At 42.2% G+C, this 20,696-nt stretch overlaps 1 protein-coding gene across 1 annotated transcript in view; it reads left to right on the top strand.

Moving 5' to 3' along the window:
- The window catches only part of LOC146702341 (sodium channel protein type 3 subunit alpha-like), a 196,428-nt gene that overhangs the window by 32,302 nt on the left and 143,430 nt on the right, over window positions 1-20,696 (top strand). Inside the window, exon 8 of the mRNA XM_085468805.1 lies at window positions 7,893-7,956. Within this exon, the coding sequence (XP_085324931.1) occupies window positions 7,893-7,956 (64 nt within the window). The remainder of the gene's footprint in view (window positions 1-7,892; window positions 7,957-20,696) is intronic.

Raw genomic sequence — 20,696 nt, 5'->3', positions numbered from 1 at the left:
AACAACATTCATGGCTTTCACAACAAATGGAATAATTGCAATCGAGCGCATAGGCAAACCCATGTGTTTTTCACAGCTTGTCCAAAACTTTTATATGATATATAGTTTAGTAATGAGTCTGTGTCTTAATTATGTCAGAGGTCTGGCACTTTTGTTGAACTGGAAACGTTGAGATCGCTAAGAAAGTTTACTTTCATAAGTGTTTTGGAGAGCAATGAGTCATCAATCCAAATTTCATTTGCAAGAAAAAAAAAAGGTTAAAAAAGGTTAAAAAGAACAAAATAATAGGTTATTTCTTTGGCAGACACCCCCTTCTTCTTTTTATCCCTGTCAAGGCTCAGTCTCAAGTTTCTTTTAAGAAAGTGACGAGAAAAGAAAATGAATGCGCGTTTTCAAACCCAAAGAAAACAATTTTTATGCTGATCACTGTAAACAAAGCAAACTTTTAGCTCCACTTGTTCCACGACAAAGTGAACACAGCGTTTGATGGATGGATGGAAGTATAAATGAATCACCATCTGATCCCTTTCCTTCATGCATCAGCAGATTAACAGTCTAATTCACTTTGACCAATAACTCTCGTGTCATACCTGCAGGTTTTCTTCCTGTAAATTTATCTCTTGCAGATGAAAAAAAGGACGGGGGGAGGGTGGACGTGTGTTTAGACTTGACAGAGTAATTTGCAGCTCTCGAGTTTTAAAAAGAAATGAAATTAAGCCCACTCTCTCAATATCCCACAGAGACAATTTTCCAAGTTCCTGCAGCTCAGTGAAATCTTCCCAGATGGGGGTCGCTCAGAAAAAAAAAAACCTTTATTAAATGTCAGATCGTAGGCTAATATGCATACATATGGGGGGAGTGTGGAATCTGAACGATGAACTTCAGGTAATGACTGCTCCTATCTGCTTTGTATGAGAATAAAATGCTTCAGTGGCTAATCTTAAGTGTTGCGTAAAAGGCCTCGCGGTTACTTTGAACCCGTGAACAAAAGCACTCCAGACTTCAGAAGTGTTTTTTGTTGGCGAGCCGGGATGCAGTCTCTCAGATGTACTTGATAACAAATGAATGGCTGCAATCCTAAAAAGCTTAAGTGCCTTTGGTGCTGCGGCGGTCAGACACGGTCAGAGGCAAACACAAGCGCCACACAACCTGTTTGTTTGCCGAAAGGAGAACGTTTGCATGTGCGCAGCCACTGTCATGGAAAGAAGAACAAGGCTTTTGTCGTGTTTGTAGACTGAAATGCTAAAATGCTTTGTTTCTCTTTGACAAGTCAAGGTTTTTTTTAAGGTGTTTAAACACTGCTTCTTGGGGTCCACCAGCTTCTTTTTGTTTTTCTGAAAACTCTCAGGGAAATGCTATAAGACGTCCTGGCCTCATGGAAAACTGCGTAATAGCTCTGTTGGTCCCCAGAACAGTATTTCCACAATAAAGCCTGTAAAAAGGCGCGATTGATTTTTTTTTAAGGAGTCTTTTATCTCTTTAAAATATGTGGCATGTTACGCCATACCTTTTCCAAAACCAAACCATCCATTTTCTTCATGTTTACATAAATCTAAGAAAAGAGATGACTGCATAGTGCAGCTGGATATTTAGTTGGTTATTTTTATAAAACTCAAAGTCCTTAAAATTATATTTATTCTCCTTTGTGGCTAATCTCAAAAAGAATAGCAACTTTACATTTATGTTATGTGTACATACACATCGTTGACCATAGTGTGAGCTTTTGCTAGTGTAATGAAAAGATTATAACTGATCTCAGAGCAGGGAAAGCAAAGTCAGGGTTAGCTTCTCTAGCATACTGGTCTCCTGTTAGCCTCCTATCAAAGACTAAAGCGGTTATTGACAATATAAGTAAATATGAATGATCTCTGGTCTGGTCGGTAAGCACAGAAACTGCTGGTTTTGCGTTTTTACCAGCCGCAGACTTTAACATAGATGGAAAATGACAGAAACTAAAGTTTGCATGGGCTCCATAGTTACGCTAGCTTCCACAGACAACTGAGGCCACATAATGGTGATAATTTACAGAATTAATTTAAATAGGCGATGGTAGAATGTTTGGAGCTGCAAAGAGAGAAATGATTTGCCTTTGGTACGTGTTAATTGCCTATATTTGGATTTCACAGGGAAAGCACTGCTTGCCTTGCTTGTCCTGACAGATCGCTATGATGTAAACACATTTGAAGATGTGAACATTTGTGGCTATTTGTGGCTAGTACTTAGTACTTTGCCAATATTAGTGGTTGGTGCTTTGATGGCACATTATTCACTTTTAAAGAACTTACAGAATAAATGTTTGTTTTCATCAAACAAAACAATTCACACACCAGGAACGACCTGCAGGGCTCACTTTCTGCGTGTTCACAAGCCTATTTTAACCACATCCACATACAGTCACCCCTATTATTATTTGGTGATTTTATTTTAAATAACATGGGTTCTGTTTGTTGGCAGCAAAATGTAAGACGTTCAGAACAGGTAGTACAATACAAATGCTTCATTTGCACTCATGTAAATATCACACTCTCAAAAAAGATGTAAAGAAATTTAATCGGGCTGATTTTGCAGAAAATTTAACCTGACAATGAACTAAACATATTTCTTATTTCGAATTCTACAACTACAGTATTTTTTTCTAGTTAGTTCAGTTTTAGAAATTTTCATTCCAGAAAAACTAAAATGGTTTTCAAACGCTTTGATCGATACTTACAAGTGGAGGTGAATGTAAAATAACAAAACTAATGAAAAAATTGGTGGAATTCAGTAACATAAAAAATAAAAGCTGTTACATAAGCCAGCAGAGAATATGAAAAACAAAACCTGTGGTACGTCAGAACTGTGAAGCCTAATGCTGTGAAACAAACACAGGTGTTACACCTTTGGCTGTGGCACTGGATTGAAGAAAATGACCTCCTGTTTAGTCCTTTCTTTTGCAATGTTATGTAATCGCTTCTAATGGCCAGAGTTAAATGAGTGTGGCCTGAATTATGTGTTGAATAAAAGATGAGCATCCTGTACAGTTGTTCTCGTAAGGCAAATGGATGAAAATGTCAAGCCAGCATTTAAGGTCACTATTTCTCTACAGAGTTACTCACGGCACAGTTTCCCTGCTCGGCTCGCAGAGGAGCAGCTTTTCACAATAAAAGTACAACTGCTGCTACTCTGATATATGTTTCCAGACAAGCAAACCACCAAACCCCAACAACAAAATGGTTTTCCTGTTTAAGCAATGAAAATGTAAACAACCTAAAGCCAGCCGTGTGTCCAAAGGGTCAGACATGGTGCATTTTCCCCCCAGAAAACTGACTCTTGCTGATTTTTTTTCTTTGTGCCATCATAGAGGTGGTTATGTGGGAAAATGTCAGCAGATCAGCAGGTTCTGAAATACTCAGACCAGGCTGTCTGGCACCAGTCACCATGCCACGCTCCAACTGATGCTCAGTTTTAACTTCAGTAAGTTGTCTTGACCATGTCCACATAAATGCATTCAGTTGCTGTCTTGTGATTGGCTGATTAGATATTTGCATTAATGACCAAACAAAAACTACAGTACCTCTGTAGACTTGATGTGGCGCAAAATAAAACGAGGACATCACATTTTCAGATGTTTGGCCTTGGTTTCATGCTGAAATATCGCTTTCCATGACATATTCTACAGACACAGGTTTACTGTGACACTTACCTTTCGTGCAACAGCAAAAACCAGAATGGCAAAACGAATTTGTGCTCTTTGTTAAACTGTTGGTGCAGGGGACATGCTGACTGCTGGGTTTTGCAAGAGTGTCTGTCTATTGTGGGTTGTGTGAAATTGTATCAGCACAGCAAAGAGGGTAAGGTAAAATTTGATGGAATGAAGCTACTAATAAAATGGCATTCTCCATCTGTGGCTCCCCAGGTCCACATTCCCTCAAAGGTCAGTGCTGTCAGCGTGGTTTACGGTTTAAAAAAAGGAAGATTGTACTTGTTAAAATGCAGTTGTTGAGTTTTTAATATGAACTCAAGGGAAAGCACTTTGTAATTTTACATTACCTGTCTGATAACAGTGATTCTGTTTGCAATGAAGTGGTTTATATCCAAAATTTGCTGGTGAAAATTAAAATATGAGTCCAGTTTAATGACACTGTCTATGTTAGGAGTGTGTGAACAGCAGTGCACCTTCTTTCTCCACCACACCCCTTGTTTCTCTTGTGTGAAAGCTCTGAATGCTGTTTGTTGGTTTTATCGAAGATTTTGGTCTTTGTCTTGCATTTGAAAACAGTAAAAATTTAGGAGCTGCTGCTGACAGACCTGCAAGGACCTGCAGTTCCTCTAATGCCCACTTGAACCTGGATTCGAAAGTGAGTCAGTCTTCATAGACTCCCAGCAGAAATAAGCATGTTTACAGCATATGGCAAACATCAGTTTTGGTCTCTAGCTAGTTTGTCTTTATAGGAACTGTATCCGGGATGAATTTGGTATTTCTAAGTTCAATTCAATTCAATTCAGGTGGCTGCTAGCTGAGCATGTTTGTGCTGTTGGTGCCTTTTGGAAGTATTTTTAATGCAACAATCTGACAAATAACACGACTGTGCATTCAATTGTTTTAAAAGATTGTCAAAAAAGGCTGTGTTCCAGATTTGGTGAGTGAAATTCTAGAATTTTCTACAACATTCTTGTCACATTTCTGAAGAGAGGACCCAAAAGCAGACAGAACTTGATCTTAAGAAAATGCAAGCTGTTTATTAAGGGCTGATAGAAGATCAGACAATGATACAAAAATAAAGGGCAATGAAGGCTTACACTAACCAAAACTAGACTGGGAAAATCCACTGTGAATATGGGGGGAGGTGAACTGATGTTCTGCCAAAAGACAAAGACGAACTGACACAATATACACAGACAGGTGATTAGTACAGTAGAGACGGCTGGGAAACACAGCTGGAACAATTAGACACAGAGCCAGGGGAAGCAAAACTAAACACAAGCATATGAGCCAAGGACTATCAAAATAAGACAGAAAACCCACTGAGACGCAGACTAAGACACACAACTTGACGTGGGAAGACAATAGGACACATGGAAAACTGACATGGTAGAGGAGAAAGATGGAGAGAGCGAGGCATACATGAACAGAAGGAAGAACCAACATGACACATAGAGGGAATACACAGAGACATGACAGAGGACATAAATAAAGCACATGACTGACTCTCAGAGGAGACACAGGGATGAGACAAAGACACAAAAGGAACTTAACAGACAAGAACAATGAATCTGAAATACAAATAAACTCAGAGAGACTAAAAGAACTAAACTCAAGACTAAACTGTACAAAGCTTGAACTTAAATCATCATCATCATACAGATAAACTCTAAACGCTGGGTCACCCAGGACCATGACGCTTCTAGGACAGATGGCAGTGGCAAAGCTATAGTTGAGGCTTCAGTCTGGTACTTTACAAATCAGTGGGTCCCTGTGGCTAATCCATGTGTTTGTATAACACTTATCTACTTGGCACCAACATTATGTTATTTTTTTAAGGGTTTGTCTGATTCCTCAAGCTCACAGATATTTCTAAGCTATGTTCTTCAGTGAGTCCTCTTGTTTAGAAGAGGAATGGTAAAGGTTAAATACATTAATTCCATCGTCAGGAGGGACTGCTGTATCCTCAAACCACAGCTAAAGTTAAGAAGTGCTTGTTTTCCTCCTGCAGACTTGCATTAAAAGCTTTTGAGCTTGTTATGACGGATACTTTTGTTCTCAAGCGTGTCTGGCACAAAGGAACACCCGAAGTACTTCATGTGATGATGTTAAAGTGTATTAATGTACTTGGAAATGGCTTGTGGTCAGATCTAAGTGTTGAATAACTGCTCAGCAAACTGTGTTTGCTGTAATGGTTATGGTTTTACCACCTCACAATCTGAGTTTGATGAGTTTATTGATCGTGCTGTAGCACAGACAGACAGAAGTGAGTGGGAGGTGAGCACAAACTTCCACCGACACAAAACAGTCAGGACGAGTTGACGGAGCTCACCTGAATCCTGATGAAGTTTGAACATTTCAAGTTTTTATGAGGAGCTAGCTTATTGTAGCACAGATGTGGATAAATGTGTGCAGATTAATCATGCAGCTCATTGGTTTTTGTGACCTCAGTTCTCATGGTTACCTGACAAAAGTGATTTCAAAATGATTAACTAATGTTGTGCAGTATCAAAAATAATTAAATAAATAAATAAACATGACACAGAGGTGGAATATAAGAGACCGATGTAGATGTCGTGTCGCCACATGTTGATTTTTGGAATGTTATGATTTTAAATTAACATATTTCATCTATTTTCAAGTGGAATTTAATCTTTATTTTTACAAGTAGTCCCACTGAAACCCAATGTCTCATTTGCAAGAGAGAGCTGTTCCAGACAAACATTAAAATTACTATAATATGTCTAATGTAGTGAGATAGGAATCCAAATCCATGATCCAGTAAGAAGTTCTATTGAACAGATATAAAAAAACAAACCTGTGCAGAGAATAGGCAGGATAAAGTGTGTCCGAACAGAAGGAAGAAAGAACTAAACTGAGGTCCATGGAAACAAACAGGGAAAAGGTTAGAAACCAGGACAAACATGATGGTGAACAACAGACTCAAACAAAACAAAGGAGAAGACATTCATATACTTGGAGGACAGAGGGGTGGAGACCGGCGGGGAACAAAACACAGGTGAAGATGATCAAAACAATAAAACTCAAAACAAGAAGAAAGAGAAAATTCAATCAAATCAAAAGCAAAACAGGAAAAACGGAAATGAGCAGACATAAATGAAACAAAGAAAACATGGAAACATAAAGGACATGCTAAACATAGATGACCTCTGTCAGGAAGAGTGACTACGCCCCTAATACTAGTATTCAGGTGGCGTTATAATAAAATGAGAAACTATGCATAGGTGACAAAGCCATTTTTGTATCAGATTGTAACCTGTTTATTTCTGCTGTAACATTAACATGGCAGTCTGTGGGCATTGAGTCACTGCTGACGTTTCAAGTGGACGTTAGAGAAATTGCAGTTTTTTGGCACTTCCTTGTTGGCTTCATTTTTCCAACCTGGAAGTCGCTTCATGCTGAAACTGAGCATTTAGAGAAGCATGAAGTTTTGGCTCATAGGGCTTATTTCTGTGTATTCTGACGTCATTATGTAACAGTTTCACATATTTACTATGAGCATCCATCATTTTAACAGTACAGTGTATGGCAGGAAATTAAGAACAGCAGAGCAGATCCACTTTAGGGTTCGGGGAAATCAACCTCGACTGATGACAAGCACCAAAAATATTCTGACATGCCACATTAGGAATAAGACTGGTCTAAATTACAAAATAAATGGTCCCTGAATTCCATTTAGCAGCTTCAACATCACCATTTCCCTCCAACAGGAGACGACACAACACGTTCTTAAAAATATCTCGTACTTTAGCACAATTACAAACCCAGTTTTTATACAGTCTGGCATTTGTTTTTCCTCTGTGAACACGTGGCTGAAACTAGCTTCACAAAAAAGTTTAATATTCTTTCTGCAAAGGTTTGTCTCTTGCTGTAAAGGTCTCGCAAGCCTTAAGTACAGTGTCATCTTTCACTGTATTATTCATCCTCATTACATCTCAGCTAGTGCAGTCTATCAGGTAAGAACGATGAAGAGGAGTTCCTGTGCAGTGCACACAGGAGGAAGAGGGACATGTCAGCGAACGCCCACGTAGTCCTGAGGAGAAGCCTGATCAACATGATGACTGAAAACACCTGTGTGGCTCAGTAGGGGGGGAAAGGGGGTGAGGAAGAAGAGGATTCTCCAAAAGCTAGTTTCAGATTTAAATCTCACCTTCTTCCTTTTTTTTTATTTTTATTTTTTTTATTTTAGACAACTTCTACAAGGTGGAGGGAGCCAAGGATGCCTTAATCTGTGGGAACAGCAGCGACGCAGGGTGAGTCAACAGTTTCTCTTGTTCCGCTGTGAAGGTGGGAGACGTGGATTTGCCTGGGTGTGATTTGATTCTGAAGTTCATGGTTACACTGAGTGTGATTACAAACCACTGAACCAGTCAGGGCCACTCACCCTGAGCCTGGTAACGCCTGAAGTTTAAAAGAGAGTTTTAACAGACAGTTGTTTGGTTTCCCTCTGTAACCACTTGGGGGTTACAGAGATGTTCCCCTTGTTGGTTTGCCAGTCATAGCAGATAAATGTAGCACAGTTTCAAGATGTTCTGAGGAGCGATGCGTTACTTCAGGCAGAGCCTTGGGAAGAAGCTCCATGGAGTGGGGGGGGGGGGGGGGGGGGTGCTGTGGAGATGATGTAACATGTGTTGGGTTGTAATTTTTTCACAACCCATATGAAGAAGAGCAGGATGAAAATAAATGCTGTGAAATGTTTTCTGATATGAAGATGGATAAATATAATATTGTTGTATGAAAGCATAATCATCTCTGAAAACATCCAGAAAATATAGGCTGCATACATGCATATGGTGACCGACCACTGACTCACAGCAAAGCTGGATTGGAGCAATAAATGTCAGCAATGAAACAGTGACACTGACACTGTAATTTACTCAGAAAGTTGACATGCGGAGACAACAGCACACAAATGAGGACTCCCTCATTGGTTTAATATCAGACAACTCTGTTGTTTACCAGCAGAGCAAACACAGCTCTGCGATGGCTAATGAGAAAGTCAGATTTACAGAATATCTGGATGGTCAGGTCCTTAACACTTATTTTCACACATTAGGTAAGAACTGTTGGATTATTGCCCAAAATTCAGTAACAAGCTGTGTGTGTTTGGTGGCAGGACATGATAAGATAAGATAACCTTTATTAGTCCCACGTGTGGGAAATGTTTGTTACAGCAGTGGACAGTGCAAAGTTGCATAGAAAAATTAGAGAAAAGCACTGGAATAAGATATCAATAAGATACTGCACACAATAGGATAGAATAAAATTAAATAAAATAGAATACAAATGCTATATACAATATGAGTATAATACAACATTGCCAGAAAGAGTATTGCACTTATTACTATTGCACATGTGTGGATGTGTTAGATCAGTTGAAGTCTTTGTTGTGGAGTCTGACAGCAGTGGGGAGGAAAGACCTGTGAAATCTCTCCGTCCCACACCGTGGGTGCCGCAGCCACTCAAGGAGCTGCTCAGTGCTGTCAGTCTCCTGCATGGGGTGGGAGATGTTGTCCAACAGGGATCACAGCTTAGCCACCGTTCTCCTGTCACTCACCACCTCCACTGGGTCCAGAGGGCATCCTAGAACAGAGTCATAGAAGGTCTTCAGGAGTGGGCCCTTCACTCCAAAAGACCTGAGTCTCTGCAGCAGGTACAGCCTGCTCTGCCCTTTCCTGTCGAGGGCATCTGAATTATGAGTCCAGTCCAGTTTGTTGTTTAGATGAACACCAAGGTACCTGTAGCTGTCCACCGCCTCAATGTCCATACCTTGGATGTTCAGTGGTTGCAGTGGAGGATGTTTGTGCCTGTGGAAGTCTACCACCAGCTCCTTGGTTTTATTAGTGTTGATCTGAAGGTAGTTCTGCTGGCACCTGTCCACAATGTCTTGGGTCAGTTCTCTGTACTCCCTGTCGTCCCCATCAGTGATGAGGCCGACTATTGCAGAGTCGTCAGAGCACTTCTGCAGGAAGCACTCGGTGGAGTTGTGGGAGACGTCTGCAGTGTAGATGGTGAAGAGGAACGGAGCCAGAACCGTTCCCTGTGGGGCCCCCGTACTGCAGACGACCCTGTCCGACACACAGCCCTGAGTCCTCACATACTGTGGTCGGTCGGTGAGGTAGTCCAAAATCCAGGTAGTGAGGTGATGGTCCACTCCAGAGTTCTCCAGCTTGTCCTTCAGGACCGTGGGAAGAATGGTGTTAAAGGCACTGGAGAAATCAAAGAACATGATTCTCACAGTGCTCCCAGCGGTCTCCAGGTGAGCGAGGGAACGATGCACGAGGTGAATGATGCCATCATCCGCTCTGATGCCAGGCTGGTAGGCAAACTGAAGTGGGTCCAGTGATGAGCCCACCAGGCGCCGAAGCTGAGTCAGGACCAGCCGCTCCAGGGTCTTCATCAGGTGGAATGTCAGAGCCACCGGTAGCATCACGCTCGTGTCCGGAGTTAGCGGTGTTAGCCAGGACTCCGTTAGCAAAACAATGCTACATCGCTGGTATTCCCCCTGTGACCAGGTTAGCGACGTGAGCTCATCTTATTGGGCAGCGATGTTACATTTCCAGTGATTACAGAAGGGAGAGATGGTCTATAACGTCTCCTTCTCGGGTGACAGCGCTCCCTCCCAGCACGACACCCACGTCTTTTCCTCCTCAGCTCAGTGGGAATGTCGTGTCTGTCCGCCGGCAGCACTGCTGTGGGACACAGCGCTAACAGCTGATCCCTGCTGTAAACAAAGCATCCATATGCTGGGTTCCCAAACACGGGTAAAAAATGGTGTGAAAGAAAAGAGAAAGACAACCAAGACTAGCACAAAACGGTAGTCCATGATTGCAGAATCTAATTGCTTAAACTTTAGTTACAAAAAAGAGAAAGTAAAGAGGAGATACGAAAGAAGCTCAGAATGAGCGGAGCTGCTGTAACAGGTTGCCACTCACGGGGGGGGCGCCGGAAGTCAGAAAGACTTCACTTCCTAATAATGATAAATTGGTCTTACCTTTATCCAGTTGCTAGCGTAGTAAGGTCCCAGTCACACAGACTCGGGGACAATATTTTTCTCCTACCTTGCAGCTGCTGGTTTCTGAGAAAAAAACACAAACTGGAAACTGAGACCGTTTGGTTTCAAAGTGAAACTTGTGCCTTAGCTCTAAACTTTTACTTTGAAAGGCCTCTATTCCAGCTTGCATCATACTTTTTCAAATTTCACTAGCACTTGGCTCATTTTCAGGTCCCTAACACCCGAAACACTCCCAAAGAGGTTTTGGGGGCAACACCCTCTTTGTGGGGAATTCATCTGGTGACTGCCGTCAACCTCAAGCAATCATTTGCCAAAAAATCAAGATTTTTTTCCTGTAGCGACTGGAAGTTGAAGTCTCTGGGCCTGCATGATTGGGGCATAAACATTATAGCTCACGGGGGTATCCTCATGTGAGGGTGGTAGCAATCTGGTGTCAGGGGGTAGTGTTAAGTGGATTTATCCCAAAACTGTAGTTTGTGTTTTGTTCCAGGTGTTTGGTTAAAGTTGGAGCACAAGTTGGTTTGGCTCAGGATTTACAGTTATTACAGTTGGCGCACTAGGTCATTAGGGTCACTTCAATAAGTGCTGATTGGCACTTTTTAGAAGTCAGTAGCATTTTTGCTTGCTGGGTTGATGGGCTTCATTGTTGGTGTATGCAGTTGCAAGATGGTCTCTTGTTTATATAATTTTTTTCCAGTGGTGTGGGTGCTTGAACTGAAGGGACACAGCGTACGCTGCTGTGAGCGGGTTTATGATGTGATGTAAGCATCATCAGAGCAGCATCACAATCATGGGCTAGGTTTTGGTGAGGTGGCGACGGATCAGGCTTTATGACATTTATCTATATTCCTTGTTTCCCATATGTTTATTATTATTAATATTATTATTTGTACATGTATGCCTTTGTTTGCTTGTCACATTAAAAGTCCCACTTTAACCATGTGCAAAATCATCCATCACCCCCAGTATATGACCTTCGGCTGCAGTTTCCAGCTTTCTGCATCCTGAGGTTCAGCTGAGCTTGGGGCTAAAAATGCATGTGTGAAAAGCTTTGGCTTCACCACGACGAAGAGCTGAAAACATCAATCTCTCTTTACTTTCCTGTCAATCATGCAGCATAGCAGTTTGTCCCTCACAACCTTTAGTTATCACTTTATTGAATGTTCTTCACATTCGAATCTGTCTGATGATTTTTCATACTTTGGCTGACTGTTTCGAGCTGTTTGAGGATGTAAACAACAAAGAGGGAATGAGATTGGGCTTCATTTTGTTCCCGTCTCACCTGAGAGTCCAAATAAACAGCAGGCTGAGTCTTTAGTTCTGCAAATATTTTTCTCAGACGGAGGCAGAAATGATCTGCTGGTGGGGTTAAATTTCAGTGGAAGGAGACAAAATGCAAAGATTTTCTCACTAAACTGTCCTTAGCTAAAGTAAAAACGTGCTTGGTGGCAGTAGACACTCCATCTTTAGAAACATTTATGCTTTTGCAGAACCCGTGCATGTTGGTTTATAGTAACTTCATCATCCCGCTATGAATGCATCTGAAATTACCTCCTATTTTCTGTCATTTGGCTCCAGACCGCATTCTCATATTTTAAAGTTGAATCTTTGACTTATTTCTTCCTCTTGCACTTTGAGACCTCAGTGAGAAATTCTGCTTTTTGACTGAAGATGGATGGAGGCTGATAGAAACATGTTAGCTACTGCATGTGGAGTAGGCTTTTCTGGACACCACAGAAAGACAATCACCAGTTTGCAAAGGAAATGGAAAGAAACAACCAATCTCTCCATTACCAACAGTTATATTTTAGGTCTCATTTCACTCATACACAATATCTGCTTGTTTTACTGTTTCTCTTCCAATATGGGAAAGGTTGTTGGATAATCTCATTAGAGCAATGTTGTCATGTCAGCTGTAGCTCCTGCTGAACTTTCTGGCTCCATTTTTGGCCTTTTTCTTGTTTAAAATAAAATGACCTAAAGTCTAAAGTGAAATCTCATGTTTGTAATTTCCAAACCTTTCATTAGTTGCTAATAATTACTGAAGTTGTGTGTGATACCTCCAAGTGTCAATGTGTCCTTAGTCGAGACTCCTTGGGACTCAGAAGTGACCATATTTAGACAAGAGGCTGGACTGTGAAGCTACCAGCTAATGCAAGCAAGCTGCATTAGCTGGTACTGATCAGGAAGCTGCATTCATACGTGTGCACAGCACATCTGCTGATCTGCTAATTAATGCTAATGAAGAAAAATTCACTCACTCAAACAGAAGCACAGATATTGCAGGCAGGCTGTAACGCACAGGCTGTCACCATCCACCTGTGACTCCTGTGAGTCGTAGCACCCACTAACTTTACACCTTAGAGAAATCTGAATGCATGAGTGAATAAAACCCCTGCACAGTTAATGTGTTGGAGGAAAATAGCCCTGCAGGCTAAAGCAGGGATTTTTTTTCACATATCAGGCCGTAAACATGATTATTTCTGCTGAGACATTTTAACATTAGAGCCTATAAGTGCAGTTTTTGTCACTTCCTCATTGGCTTCATTTTTCATGTTGCTGCTCTTCGTTCCTGCCTCAGCGTGATGAGATGGTATGAGCGTGTCTCATCGTGTGTTTGGATCTTGCTGCTGGTGTCGTGTGCTGGACTGTTGTGTGACATGTCAGAAAGGAGAAGCGTCTGACCACGCTGAGAGCAGGACACTGAGTGACACAGCTATGACAGTACTGTGTGTGTGTGTGTGTGTGTGTGTGTGTGTGTGTGTCAGAGAGAAATAGACCATCACCCAACTCCAAGTAGCTGTTCCTCTGGGGAGACGGTTAGCCTGAAGCTAACTGACCACGTTATTTGAAACTGATGCAAACAGGACTAGGAGGCAAGTGAAACAGGAAGTAAACAGAAACATACTATGGCATGAACCCGATGAGGAGGAGGAGGGGAGGAAGATGAGATGGTGCAGGAGAAGTGAAGCAGAAAGGAGGATGGGTGGAGGGAAAGAAAGAGGAGAAGATACAGAGGGCAGAAGATAAACGAGGGAGGAGATGGACAGAAGGCTATTAGATGAGACGGGAGGGGGAGGAGAAGAGAAAACAGAGGGATAGGAAGACGAACGAGGGCAAGGCAAAGCAGAGAAGATAACAGAGGGAGAGAGAGAAAGCATGTGAAGAGAAGGAATAAAGAAGAAATAAGAGATAAACAAACATAAGGTGAGGAGAGAGAGGCAGAGAGATGTGTTCAGTAGAACCAGGCAAAGAAACATCTTTTAGATCCACAGAGAGAAACAAGAGAGAGGAAGTAGAATGAAGCAAAAGGAGAAAAGTAAGGAGGTAAAAGAAAAAAAGACACGTGGGGAGAAAGAAAGATGAGGAGGAGCAGGAGAAGAGGGGACAGTGAGAGGTAAGGATGATGAGGTGGATCATCAAAAAAGAAATGAAAGGAAGAAAAGAGGATAGAAAACATAAATGAGTGAAAACAAGCACGGGAAGGAGGTGACCCGGGTGCAGAAGGTGAAGTTGAACAGAGCTTAAAACTCCAACATAATATTATAAAAACACAGTGAATCCGTGCAGCTTGCTGCATCTGAGGAGTTAGGAGGGTAGGGAAGTTTCCCTTATCCTGTTTGTCAAGCTAACAAAGCATTCTCATCCCGAACTGGCCTGTTGTTGTCCCTACGCAAGGTGTCCTTTGGTGTTCGTTTAAATAAAAGGGGAAAAAAGGGTTGAAGCCCATGTTAGGTAGAGGTGCTGCTGGCATTCATCACCTGGTTTGTCCATCAGGTGACAGGAAGCAAACTGCCGTGTTTGTGTTTTGCACCTGATTCTTGTCACTTTGCACAGCTACGCAGTGGATTGAGTTTGCGCTGCATGGATTCATTCATTCATTCACTCATGCTCAGCTCAGCAGGGTGTAAGTGTATATATATTATCTGCTAATGGAATACATCTTACAGCAGTCAGTGAAATGTGGCACTGATAACTGAAACTCTGAACCCATGAGGTGCTGTAGCCCAGGTTACGTGTTCAGCAGTAGTTGCTATGGTGATAGAACCAGGTTATAAAAGAGACCCACCTTCCTGACACCGAGACTCCTGAGTAAGGGCAGCGTTTCATGTTTGAGAGGAGTACCTTTGTTAGTACGATCAACAAATCGACCACTTAAACATCTCATAAGGCAACATTAGGGGTGCAAAGATACACAGAATTCACGGTTCGGTTCAGTTCGATACTTTGGTGTCACGGTTCGATATTTTTTCGATACAAAAAAAATGTTCATGCCTTTTTAATTTGTCATTTATTAAAATTATAAATATATATTTTAACTCAAAAGTACAGTTTTTAAATTTAATGTTGCTGAAACAACCAAGTAATAAAAAAAATAAATCTATCTGATCGAGAAATCACTCATCTTTGGAAAAGAGAGTTTATTACAGAGAAATGTCTCTTTCCAAAATAAAAGCTCTACTATACGCTTCTTCTGGGCTATATTCTCAGCAGCATATTAAACATATCAGGTCCCCATAAGGAGAATCCTGTGCTAACGGCTGTCTAAATGACTCGGGTAAAGTTTGTAGCATACGTGCTTGTTGTTTTTGTCTGCTTCCACTTGTCTTTGCACTAGGATGATGTCGAGTAAATGTGCAGTCATATTCGTTGTGTTCCTACTAGTGCTGTCAGCGTTAATCTGAAATGACGTTAAAGCCACAACACGGCAAATCTCCGTTAACCAGCTACCGTGGATCGCCCCGTGCGTGGGGCTGGACGGCGTCAACACGTTAACGAGCTAACTGCACTAACGCACTAGTTCCCACCAATGTAACTGAGCATTGCGTGGCACATCCAACATACTGTTTTACTTTAGTCCATGACGCGCTTACCTTCAGGGTCATACGTCACATGAAAACCAAAATAGTTCCAAACGCCAGATCTGAATGAGGGTGGGGGAGGTTCAATTTGCCATGTTGCAAGGAGAGCTTAGCTTCTGTCTCGCTAGCTTGCCCTGCGCTCAGTGAATCTGCGTTCGACTACTCCGCCTAGGCTGCACTGTCGAGAGCAGATTCACTGAGCGCTCAACACAGACAGCATAGTCAGAAGGAAAGTTGATAAAATAAATTTAAAAATTTGTATTGTTCGATACATATGCGTACCGAACCGAAAGCACTGCATCGAACGGTTCAATATCGATACGAGTATCGTTGCACCCCTAGGCAACATGGTGACTCCTCGCAATGACCACCTTCTTCTTATTTTGAGCAATGATGACCTTGCATGCTCAGGATATTTGCATAGTGTGATCTGATTGGCTAGCAGCAGCACTAGCTCTTCACATATTGAATATTCATCCGTTTTTTTAGCACCAGCAGCGCGAGCAGAGACGATGAGCCATATTCACATCACCTGTCACCTTGTTTTAACGTTGGAGCTGAATGTTCTGTGATTGCACTTTAGTCTGTTCAAATAAACGTGTCACCAGTCATTTATTCCTCTCTTTACCACAGCCTGGGAGTCCATATTTACCTTTCTACATGAACACGCAATTTCTGTGATGTTTTCTGTGCTGGTTTTGAGATTGGAAGCTTTTCTGTGGGCACAAAACGAGTCAACGGGCGAGTTATCAGAGAGAGAGCTGGAGGAGGGAGCGAGCGGTCACGGTAGCAATGTTGATCGCTGTGTTGTCTGCTTTCTGTGCTGAAGCTGCTCCGCTCGCGCATGATGCTGATTCGCTGAGCCTGAGGGCAAAGGTCACTGAGCTAACCCAGTCTGACATACACATTGTGACTCCTACAACCAGCTGCAACAGAGTCACAGGCACTTCATCAGACAAGCGCAGAGCATTTGTCAGGGCTGCGCAGTATTGGGGTAGAAGGAAATTGTCAGGCTGAGGGGCCATTTTGTTTTCGGGCTTGGTTCTGATTGGCTCTGATGTTACACTTTCAAGTAATGAGCAAAATGTGTAAAACTGTAATAAAAAGTGTGAGACACAGAAAAAGCTGTGTCTTATAAGCAGAGCTGGAGGCTCTTTCACGCCGCTCTCTCCCTGCGTCACACCCTCGGCTCTGCTCCGGAGATGCCGTGCCGACCTCACTCTTCACAGCATCTGGTCGGGTTAGGCTGGGAACGCTGCTGGCCTCGGGGGCAAGGTTACAAGCATACAAACATATGAAATATCTGATTACATGAAGGGGGGGGGGGGGAAGTTACGCTGAGGATGATGAGGGTATACACGAAGGTTTATTGGATTTATCGGCTGATGTTAAGTGCTTAAACCCACAGAGCACTGTCCGACTCTTCTTCTCCATTAGTTCCAGGTATCAGATTTGCAGGCATGTTTGATAGAATTATTGTTTGCAATCATAGTCTAAGTGCATGTTCAGAAAAGTTTTTGCAAGCTGAAACTATTGCATTAAAGTTTATCAGCCCTCTGTTTGTATTAATGCGATACTGCACACAGTACAACTTGTATGAGTCCGTGGATAAAGTACACCTTGTGCTAATTAATGCCAAGTCCACATTCGCCTTTTTTTTATAAAAAGAAACGGACCAACTGCGGGCGCTGGGATATTATTTTTGGCATCTTAATAAGTTTGTGTGTCATTTTAAGTGATTTTTAAGTTAAACTGTTTGTGATATAACTCGTCTCGTGTTTCATCCGGGTGTGAAACAGCTGGGATGAAAGGCAGCACCTCCAAACTATAAACTACAAGTATAACTATGAAGTGTTCCCTCTGGGATGGGTGGAGTTCTTGCCCTAAGCAAGGGAAATGAAAGATCTTGGGATCTTATCTGTTAGTGTTGAGGTAGACCTGATTGCTGAGGTGTGAGCAGTAATGTGGGCATTGTACCAGTAAGGTCACAAATACAAACGGCTGAAATGAGCTTCCTCCATGAGATGCGTGGACTTAGAGGTAGAATGAGGAGCTCGACATTTGGAGTGAACTCAGAGTGAGATCTGGTTAGCATGCCTCCTGGTTGCCTCCCTTCAGATGTTTTGCAGGTATGGCTGAAATGTAGAAGACTCTGGGATGGACTACGAACCAAATGGAGAAGTTATATATGGCCGATCTGGCCGTGGGACACCTTGGGATCCCCCATTGAAGTGGAAAGATGGATTATCCTGATGCGTTAATGCTATTCTGCGTGCTATTTTCATAAGATTTTTTTTTCTTGGTTTTTGTTGCTGGAAATTTTTTGATTTTTACTTTATGGTCTCCAACTTAGAGTAAATCGCAGTCGAGTTGTAAACCGTCTGTGCCAGGAGTAAGAAGAGGGATAGTATTTGATGAAAAGCAACCTTGAAAACCCCCAATTTTGCTTTGCATCAGCTCATTTAACTAAGTAACTAGCCATGTTAGGAAGCAATGGAATTGGACTTGTGAGAAATCTCTACAATTTCAGGACCAGGACCACTCCTCCTTCACGCCCCTTCCGACCTCAGACTATAAATGCCCCCTTCTCCAATACCCGTTGTTCTCATTTCCATGCCCCACCCTTACCCCCCTTTTTCCCTCTCTTCTCCTCTTCTCTTCTCCTCCCTTCTTTCATTCATTTCTCGTTAGTACATGGGGATCTGCCCTGCCCGGGAGCCATCGCCAGTCCCCTTCGAGGCCTTCCCCAAACCGCAGCACCAGTTCATACTTCCTCAACCCTCTTCGCTCATCGTTTCTGAGGATGTGGTCCCAGCTAGTGAAACAAGATCAGTAAAATCTTAAACTCAAGTATAAAACTTCTAAAAACAAATTAGATGTATCGTGTTTATCTTGCCATGGTCAATGTCTACTTAAAGAAACTCCTTCTGCTCTTAATGCTGATGTTGTGTCACATCAAATCCAAGTCTAGAGTCGGCTCCGAGCTGTGTCTCAGTGCTGTTATAGAATAATGAATGTTGTGAATTAGGCCTGGTAGTTGTCCACAGTTTTTCATTTCCTCTGGCTCACAGTCAGAGTGATGTTCTGCAGATAAATCTCTTTCTGTTCGGAGCTGAAATGAAATACATGAATGACGGATAAACTGGAATTCAAACGAGGTAATCCCGCTGAGCAGAAACTCGTCGATTGGACAGATTTCAGTCATTCTTTAGAGAGGGAAGCCAATCATGACTGGGTTCAGACGTATTGCCTTTAATTAGTGCTGAAAACCATCACAAAAAAGTCTCCAAGCTATGACTGTAAATGTTTTAAGAAGAAAATGTGGTAAAATATGTGAGTGCAGTCCATCTGACATGCCTGCAAAGCCCCGACCGACAGCAGCAGACAGCTAAGATGCAGAATGACAGCCGACCCAACGGGCTGCCTCGTTACAGATGCTAATTAGCTTATTCTTGTCACTGGAGCTCGATGGCATGTAGCATGTGACCCATGAGGTCATTGGGAGGAAGTGGGTTTGTGCTGGGAGGAAGTGATCTGAGGCAGCCTGATTCTCCTGCTTCTGCTGCTCTGAGGATTCAGCAGAACCGCATCCAACCAGTCCCGCTTGGATCTGGATGCTCGTTTTCACCTGTCAGTTAATCATTTTCACATTTCAGGCAGTAATGAGTGTGTTCACAGTCACAGGAAGATTTAAGCCAACATTTTCATGGAAAAAAAACAGAATATAAAAAACAAGTTTTTGAAGTAACGTCCAGAATCCTCAAAGAGGAAATATCCCGTTTGTATGCACTCAAGTATAGTTTTAACTCCTTTCATAAGTTCCATCTTGAGCCTGCACACTGCCACTGTACATTCAATGTAATATCTTTTAAGATAAGCACGATGGAGAAGTCTTTAGGGATTTGGTAAATGCCGTCATTGCAGCTCTAAGTGCAGTCAAATCCTTTTTCCCTCTAAGTTTAACCTTATTTTCAGCATAATTGCTGTCTTATTTCTGAGAAAGGGATGAAACATCTTTCAGACAGACAAAAAACTGCATATTATTTATGCATGGGTCAGAGTTCTTCAAGTGTTTTTAGTCTGGATGATCCATCCATCTTCAGCTGCTTCTTTTAAAGCCCAGATGTCCTCCGTGTCCTTCAGCTCGTTCCCAGGCCGGATGGGATTTAAAATACCCAGAGAGTGTTCTGGATTGCATCCCAGGTGGACTCCACAGGGAGCCGTCCAGGAGGCGTCCTGATCGGTTCAGGTTTAACAGACTGCTTTGGAACATGAAGGAATGGCAATCTGCTCAGAGCTCAGAGCTCCTCACCTCCTCTCTAAGGGTGAACAGAGACTCATCGGGAAGGAAGGAAATCTTGGCTGATTGTGGTGGTGATCTCATTGTTTTGGTCGCCAACCAAAGCTCGTGAGCAGAGGAGACAACTTGCAAGATAAGACTCTGACCTTTTCTTCTTCACCATCTTCAGTTACTATGATGACACATTTGATTTTAAAGATATGACACAGATGAAATAAAGAAATGTACACTACAAGAAACAATAAATCCCTTTGGTTTCACGGATGGAGCGCCAGCATAAGCCCAATTTTGGGATTCGTGCTAAAAATGACATTTAAAAATGTACAATACATTGATCATGGATGATTAGCTTTGTTAACTGATTGGCTCTGATCCATGGAGCCAGTTCTGTGCTCATCTTATTAAAATCTATTACAGCTTGACATGTTGCTCTTTAGAAATGCAATATGGGTAACTGTGGTGAAGACTTCAGCCATGGCTATTCTTCCACTTCCCAGGATTCATAGTCAAGAACAAAAAGGGACTGTTACGCCCCAGTCTAGGGGTACAGGAACATAACATAAGAGTTGAAAAGGATTGACCCCGCCCTGGTCACCAAAAGCCTACACAGAGGGAAAACCAATTTCTTCGTGAACAGTGGTTTATTGTCTAAACTGAAGCGTGACTCCGGGGTGAACAAAGGCCAAAATAACAAACAAAACCAGCTTAATCAGTCAAGGAGGTGCTACCTAAACCCTACGTGATGAAAAGAACAAACAAAAGACAAATGGTATGCCTAACTCCCTAAATGAATAAACAGGAGGAAACAATACAGAA

This window comes from Copadichromis virginalis, linkage group LG9, assembly GCF_057382275.1.
Source record: "Copadichromis virginalis isolate Kocher_CV1m ecotype Utaka linkage group LG9, C_Virginalis_male_GT1.1, whole genome shotgun sequence".
NCBI lineage: Eukaryota > Metazoa > Chordata > Actinopteri > Cichliformes > Cichlidae > Copadichromis > Copadichromis virginalis.
This window is presented reverse-complemented; position numbering and strand designations above follow the sequence as displayed.